General features: G+C 44.3%; 1 protein-coding gene across 2 annotated transcripts; it reads left to right on the plus strand.

Annotated features, from left to right (window-relative positions):
- The first annotated feature begins 5,430 nt into the window (after positions 1-5,430).
- LOC133888739 (WRKY transcription factor WRKY51-like) lies at positions 5,431-7,484 on the plus strand. Of its 2 annotated transcripts, XR_009903823.1 has the most exons (4): positions 5,431-6,104; positions 6,215-6,340; positions 6,438-6,767; positions 6,955-7,484. XR_009903823.1 is itself a non-coding variant. In XM_062329084.1 (3 exons), exons 1-3 carry the CDS (start codon positions 5,518-5,520, stop codon positions 6,625-6,627), a joined length of 903 nt encoding a protein of 300 aa, XP_062185068.1. In that variant the 5' UTR covers positions 5,431-5,517; the 3' UTR covers positions 6,628-7,484. The 2 variants fall into 2 exon arrangements, 1 of the variants encoding a protein (XP_062185068.1); XM_062329084.1 differs by having other exon boundaries at positions 6,438-7,484.
- The last annotated feature ends 629 nt before the right edge of the window (positions 7,485-8,113 follow it).

Below are 8,113 nucleotides of genomic sequence, written 5' to 3' on the forward strand. Positions count from 1 at the left end.
CTGTTTTTTCTTTTTTCTTCTTACGCTGCATTGCTGTTTTTTCTCTTCTCTTTTTTGTTTTTTTTTGTTTTTGCTCTACTCTCGCGTTTTTACTCTTCTTTCACGCTCTAGTTGCTCTCATTTTGTAGCGCAGGGTGAAAAGACAAAAAGTGATCGATTTGATAGGGCGCCGAAAGCATGGACAACATCATGTGGGCGGGACGCCAAAAGGATTCCAGTCGTATTCGGCGCTTGAGGTGCTGAATATAGGTAATGTGTCGAATACGGTCAGTCCAGTCTTTTTTCGGCGTTTCATGTCTTGAAATCAGATTTTCGAATTTTAAGTGTCAAATACATGTGCTAGATTTATAAATACGTCGATCTGCTGTCTATTTTAACAAATATACCGATATTTATTATCTGTTTGTTCATTTTTACCGCACGGACAGAGGGATCCGTGGTCACAGACAATACTACTACCTCTTGCGTCGGACTGCTGTACATTGAACAAGTTGTACTATGTAGTTTGGTGATGTATCAGCTGCGTGCACTGAACTGTTGGAATATGCGTCGATCTTACAGGTTCAGTTCTGTTCATTTCATGGATCTGATGGTAATCTGTGGTTGACGACTATATTTCTTTTACTTGCTGTATCTCAGACACGTTCCTTGTCAACTCCGTGCGCGTTGGACCGGCCATACATTGCTCTGTGACGGGCACGTGTTAGGTCCAGGTTTGCTTGCCAACTCATGCCGTATACTGCTTGTTCCGTTCTATATATAGGTCAAGAACTCAAGATGCACGCAACAGCTCCACTGGCACAACTGGTCAACCTAATCTAGGGTCCAATACTCCTCCTTGTAACATTTCAGCAGATTCAGTACTCCCAGTATGGCCTGAAAAACATACCCTGATTAGCAGCAAAATTTTTTTTCACATCCAGAATAAAAAATGTTCGGAAGTCCATATTGTTGAACGTGAGGGTGATCAACTGAAAGGAAAGGCGGTGGCTATACTTTAACCGTCTATTTTTGACTTTTTTTTACATATGCTTAAGGTGGTTGGATGCATATTCAATGGCTTCAATTGTTTTTAACCGTTTAATGGAGTTCTCGTGCTCGCTCTTGCCTCCTGCCCTCCCCACCCATCTCTACGAACACCGGTGGCTGCCTCCTTCGCTCGGTCAGCCTGCTTTCTCAGGTATTCCTCTAAACTTGGAAAGTACATCTATAACCTTAAAACCTCTCTCCGAATTCAAACCTCACCAGTCTTGATCGACTAATTCACACTCTTAAATTTCAAACGTTTGAAATTTAAGAAGCGTGGAAAAGAAAAGACACGCATATGTCAACCACACGCAAGTACGCGTACACACAACGACACAACCCTGTCGTTCGTGAGTAAACGGCACGCACGCGCGGTGCGTCGAGCGGAAACGTGTCCGCGCGACCCCGCTCCCGGACACACGAGGGAACCGAACCGGAGAGACGAAAAGCTGCACGGCTGCCCCCACGTGCCCGCCGAGGCAAGTGGAAGTGGAGCTCTCGCTCGCGCCGGCCAGAGTCAACGAACCCGATTCCAAGTCCAACCGAACCAACGCACGCTGTGCAGCCTCGCCGGCCGATCCGCGCCTCTCTCTATGCGCTCGCGCGACGTCGGTACGTGACAGCCACGGCGAGGCTCACCGGTAGATCGATCGATCTCGAATCCGACCACGCGAACGAACGGATCGGCTGGTTGATTCGCACGTTGGTTTGGGCAAATCCTGCTCACCGACGAAAATATATCAGTTGGGGTAGAAGGTAGATAAATATATAGCTGCTTCTGGAACGGCATGGGGGTGAAGCTTCGTTCTGGTTGGAGAGCAGCAGGACAGTGCACGGATTATCGAAGCTGGAATTAGGATTAGGTTTGACTTTCAGGTTGATTTGTTTAGTGCTAGTAAGTGCGTAATGGTTCCTACTATTTTATGAGGCAGACAAAGTCAACTGTTTGAGATCTTAACCTACGTTTTAATACTCCTCGCGAAGTCTCAAACTTTTTCCCCCGTGATCGCCCAGAATTTCCATTAAAATGGGTAAGACACGCGTAAGAACGGATGGACAGTTGGCTTTGATACGATTGGATGCAAATGTCAAATGCTAGCTGTTCTATGTTATTGAGAACCTTAATTCTAGTGTAAATTTAGTAAAAATACAGATATTTTAATAAAATTATCATAAAACTATAAATTTAAATAATAGTTTCACATAATTACAGATTTAGTGTCGATTTTATTGTATATATATATATATATATATATATATATATATATATATATATATATATATATATTGGTAAAATTATCGTAAAACTACATATTTAAGCAGTAGTTTTACAAACTATAGATTTAGTATCGATTTTATCGTAAAACTACATATTGTAGAGGAGTTTTTACTAGTCTAGTTACCACGACGATCAGGCTCTATTTGTAGTCTCACAATATTTGTTAGCTCATGAAATGGATCGTCTGGTAGTTCATGTGACTGAAAGCGGGACCTATTCATTATGTTAACAAATTTACGATAGAATCTATATTTCTACAATAAAATTGGTGCTAAATTTATAATTTTGTTGAACTATTACTTAAATATGTAATTTTGTGAGTTGTGATAATTTTGTCAAATTATCTGTAGTTTAATAAGCTTTAGGACGATCCGTTTTATGAGTTGACAGCTGTTGTGAGACTGCAAGCAGAGTCTGGACATCATGGTAATGAGGCTAGTAATAACTACTCTGGAATATGTAGTTTTGCAATAAAAGACGTTAAATCTGTAGTTTTATGAAATTATTGTTTAATTATATAATTTTATAATAATTTTGTCAAAAATATCTTTGCGATAAAACAACCATAAATGTGTAGTTTTATAAAATTATTATTTTAAATATGTAGTTTTACGATAATTTTTTCAAATTACATACATACAGTTTTACGAAATTTACGTTTAATTCTATAGTAGTACTATAGAGTGCCAACTGTCATCTGTTCACGAATGTATTACATATGAATTAAAAATCAGATGCGGAAACATCACAAATTGATTTTGTCGGATGCCGAGCTATCGAATGGTTTTGTTCCTATTCGCAAAAAAAGAATGATTTTGTTCGACAAAAATTAATATATACCTTTATTTAAAATAAGTCTACGGCTCTTTTTAGAACAAAACACACTGTACATTTCAGCGGCGTACGATTCGTTTCCGGGTCCATGACCCGTTAAGCAGAAAGCCAAAGCGAAAAGCAATACAGCCTCGCCTCGGGTTCAACGCTACCGTTTACTTCTTCAAACCTAGCAACGCGACGTTGGATGATGACTCGCCGCGGGCCCACCGCCCAGCAGTCAAACATCGCTTCGGACGGATGAGCTCACCTCACCCTCCGATCAGGCGGTTTGTCTTTGCCCGGCCCCCCTGCGTCAGAGACTCACAGGAACGAGGCGCCTAGTATACCTGCCTTCGTCACCACGTCTGCTGCCGCTTGCACCGATGACTTTCTCTCTCTCTCTCCATGACTCAACTCCCATGCCTCTCTCTCTTCTTTCTAGAAAGAGAATTGCTTTGGCGAGAGAAAGTAAACTCGGCGCCCTCGAAATTTGCTCGACACTTCCTGCTTCGTTTGTTTCGAAATGATGGCGCGGAGAGATATCAAAATCAAGATCAATGTTAAAGAACACCAACCCCCGAGGTCATTTTTTGTCAGAGACCAGAAGACGCAGTGATTCGAATAGTACTACTGCATTAGTACTAACCAATTTTACTTGAGTTTTTAGATGAGATTTCACTTGATTGAAGCATTGTTAGGTGTGAAAAAAATAGAAGTCGTCGTTGATGGAAGTCTCCAGCTAAAACCTATCGGCGGAGCCCACTACAACCACTTTGCCCATTTGCAGCATGGAGTGATAATCTATGCGATTGGCGCGTCCCAACCTTTCCTTTTTGTTACTGCAATAGCCTTGCACTTTCAAGATTGGTCCACCTGCCTCCTGATAATTTTTATGCAACTTGGCATCTTGTTGTGAAAATTTTGCCCAATGTGAATTCAAGTTACCCTCTGGTTACTTGATATGTAAAAAATGGTGAAGTTCCTACCTCCATTTGTTAATTATTGGTACGTGTGAACGCGTTGCCTACGTTGAAAGACAAACTTATTCGTGAATATAAAACCGAGTGCAATGTCTTACAGGTTGCAAAAAGAATCATTTGCCAACTTGTCAAATTATTGTACTATACTCTTGCACATAATTGAACGGAAGATAATTCAACTCCTGATCGCGCCAGATGTGCCAGCTCTCACAGACAGATTGTCAACCGCCTAAACAATGAGAAAGCAGGAGGGTCCGAAAGTTCTCAAGCTATGCGTGCAAATGCCTCCACCATTGATCATTAAGAAAATTAAGTGGCAATATCTCCAAGGGATACTGCTAAAGGCAGAAATAGTGCTCCTTTTTTTTTAATCATGCCCATTATTTATTTATTTCATAAAATACACACACCATTATTCCCAGAACTCGCCCCTCTCCATTGACTTCTAAGCCAAGACACACATGCCTATTTTAAGTAGTCTATTTCCCTCTCCGTGTGATTCTAGGAATAAAGGCTTAGAAAACTGATTTGTTCTTATCTTCAAAGTCCACTATCTCATGGCCAAGATGTCATTATTACTCACAACCATGTTAAGCATCTTACAAAGAGCACCTCGGCTTTATCTTACAAAGAGCACCTCAGTTCTTCTTTGCAGTGCAATAGCAACAGTTCGTGGACCAATATAGGTTACTAGATATCCACAAACAGAACAAGTGAAAGAAACCTTTTCATTATACTTTTGTATGAAGCCATATTTAACTTCTGATTTTGATATATTGGTTGTTACAAAGACGAAGCTAATCTAATTGAATGCTACGACTTATATATCTCTAAATCTAGAGCTACTTTATCAAAGGAGTAAACAGTTGAGCAATAATGACAAGTTATCGTTAAAGCATATTAGAATTACAGTTTGCTGATTTTAACCGTGCAAAAAAGATCTTATGTACAATGTTATGTCGATTTATAAGCTAATTTTTAAAGTATCTTAAATTTTAACAGTCTTGTAAGTACCTAATCTTAGTATTTATTATATCCTCTCCACTTAAAAGGTAGTATATCTTCACCCCATTAACGTCACATTTTCTTGTCTCCAGAATGAAAACCCACGGTTCCTTCTTAAAAGATGTACACTGGTCCGATATCTAACAGCAACAACGGTCCTCGTAAAAAAAACCAGTACAGTAAAAACACCTTGGCAAAGATGCGAAGCTGATCGTATCTCGAATTTCAAAGGAACCCAATGGGCTTTCCGAAAAAGTGACAACCCCACATTGACTCCCGTCTTCCCCTCATCTCCCCATTTCCACCTATAAAGCCAGCCACTGCCTCCTTCCCCACCTCCACCCCCCTACCCAAACCCAGAGCCCAACCTGAGCCAAGATCTGCGCGGACACCGGCGAAACTCCGGCGACCATGGCCGTGGACCTCATGAACTGCTACGCCCCTCGCCGCGCCAACGACCAGCTCGCCATCCAGGAGGCGGCGGCGGCTGGCCTCAGCAGCCTGGAGCTCCTGGTGTCGTCCCTGTCCTCCCAGGCCACCGCGCCCCACAAGGCCCCGCAGCAGCAGCAGCAGCAGCCGTTCGGCGAGATCGCTGACCAGGCCGTCTCCAAGTTCCGCAAGGTCATCTCCATCCTCGACCGCACCGGCCACGCCCGCTTCCGCCGCGGACCCGTCGAGTCGCCGCCGGCCCCTCATGTAGTTGCTGCTCCTGCTCCGCCTGTCGCACCTGTCAGTGTCGCGCAGCCGGCGCCGACCTCGCAGCCGCAGAGCCTGACGCTGGACTTCACCAAGCCGAACCTGACCATGTCGGCCGCGACGTCCGTGACCTCCACGTCGTTCTTCTCGTCCGTGACCGCCGGCGAGGGGAGCGTCTCCAAGGGCCGCAGCCTGCTCTCCGCTGGGAAGCCCCCGCTTTCCGGGCATAAGCGGAAGCCGTGCGCCGGCGTGCACTCCGAGGCCACCGCCAACGGCAGCCGTTGCCACTGCTCCAAGAGAAGGTGAGCACCCTTGTCCCAACTCTTGACCGAAAGAGGTCATCACTTCTTTTTTAGCATCATCCTTTCATTTTTTTTTCTTCTAAACGTGGACTGGATGATTGTTTTTGCAGGAAGAACCGTGTGAAGAGGACTATCCGAGTGCCGGCGATCAGCTCCAAGATCGCTGACATCCCACCGGACGAGTACTCCTGGAGGAAGTACGGCCAGAAGCCCATCAAAGGCTCCCCTTACCCACGGTAAATTTACTGCCGAGCTACGGCTCCCAAGATTCAGCACAAACATCTCCGTTTATGTGAACAAGGATCTGATCGTTCTTTGGTCATGTGGTCTCAGGGGCTACTACAAGTGCAGCACGGTCCGAGGATGCCCGGCGAGGAAGCACGTGGAGCGCGCCACCGACGACCCGGCGATGCTCGTGGTGACCTACGAGGGAGAGCACCGCCACACGCCGGGAGTGGCCGCGCCGAGCCCCCTGGCCACAGCGTCGCCGCTGGCCGTCTCTGCTGGCAACGGGCATGTCTAACTAGGATTAGCTCACCCTTCGCCAACCCCCCCGGTTTTGAGAGTGGCTTCTCGATCTGATGTCCGTGTAAAAAAAGAAACAAGATTGTAGAAAGAGGGAGAGGAGGCCTTGATGCCAGAAACTTATCTCCGATTCGTGCTGTATGCTTCCATTTTCTCTGCCTCTGAATTCATACATAGTTCTAGATTAGAAAAAAATCAGAGGAAAACTGTGGCCTCTGGCCTTCAGATCTGAGACCACACACATGATTTGCCGTGGTTGACACTTGACAGTACCGTTTAGAAATTGCAACCGTCAGCGACATTAAAATTGCAACCGATTTGGCAGGGGGCAGATCTTCATCTGGCGGCAGTGCTCTACTCCGCGCGGTTACAGTTTACCACGACGGGGTACGAAACATTGACCCGATTAAAGACGATGCAGTGGTGCTGCCACAACAGCTCATCCGCTCCCTAAAAAACAAGGAGGAAAAGCCAAGAAGTCGTACGCAGCCGCTTAAATAAACAAGCGCAATAATGGCTCTCTTGTCGCTGCTGTGTGCAGAGGTCAAGGACTCAAGGGTGGGGTGGGTGGCATCCATTTGTTGGTGCCTTTACTTTTCTATCCTCCCCTACACAAGTGGGCCCCGCGCGATGGGCGCCCGGTCAAAGGTGACTGGTGAGGGGTCGCTTTCCTGGCTGCTCCCCGTAGTTGACCGCATCCCCCCCTCTCTCTCGTCATCGGAGCAGGAGTCCTGTAGATTCAAGGGAGGACCTGTCGGAATGCTGGAGAATTCTTTTCTAATAGATGCTCATAACGAAGAAATTGAAACCGATGTACCATCCTCAATTATATATTTTTTATTTCTTCTTTCTTAATTTTCTTTCCTGTTTTTATTATTTTTATCTTCAACCGTCACCTTTCCAAGTAATTCGTGAAGGGAAAAAAATTCGTAAAGAGAAATCATTAAAATGTCAAAAAAAATAAAAATTACTTTGTGGAGGAATTTTTGTCCAAGAAGAGTCTTTTTTAGGATGGTTTTACCAGGAGCAGATTGTATCTATTAGGCTTAAATAAAAAAAAAATTGGATTGGGTAGCTTCGTGAGAAGATGTGCCCTCGCAAAAGCGGATTCGCATCGTCTGACTTTGCTTCAGATGTGCTACAGTAACTCACAGTTCACATTTTCCCATCTGTCAGATCACGAATGGATGGGTATGATTTCAGTGATATAGCACTGCTACCCTTCTCAACAGTATTTTCGATACAGTAACATCTACATTGTTTTGCTACAGTGAATAACTGCGTTTTACTGTTGATACACTCACGAATTACTGTACCACCTCTGACTTTGCCGAAACAAAGTTAGAGGATTCATGTCCCGCAAAATGGGTCTGTAGTGGTAAGCCCGTTGACCAAGTTTTCGTTACAAACCTCTAGATATTATTTCTAAAAATATAAAAACTATTGTCATTTTTTAAAGAAAAAAATCTCATGTTCTGCAGGGT

Source organism: Phragmites australis, chromosome 13 (assembly GCF_958298935.1).
Source record: "Phragmites australis chromosome 13, lpPhrAust1.1, whole genome shotgun sequence".
NCBI classification, from domain to species: domain Eukaryota; kingdom Viridiplantae; phylum Streptophyta; class Magnoliopsida; order Poales; family Poaceae; genus Phragmites; species Phragmites australis.

Coding starts and splice junctions, on each gene's coding strand:
- LOC133888739 (XM_062329084.1), top strand. CDS start 5,518: ATGGCCGTGGACCTCATGAACTGCTACGCCCCTCGCCGCGCCAACGAC. Junction 6,105..6,214: donor TGCCACTGCTCCAAGAGAAG/GTGAGCACCCTT, acceptor TTGTTTTTGCAG/GAAGAACCGTGTGAAGAGGA. Junction 6,341..6,437: donor AAAGGCTCCCCTTACCCACG/GTAAATTTACTG, acceptor ATGTGGTCTCAG/GGGCTACTACAAGTGCAGCA.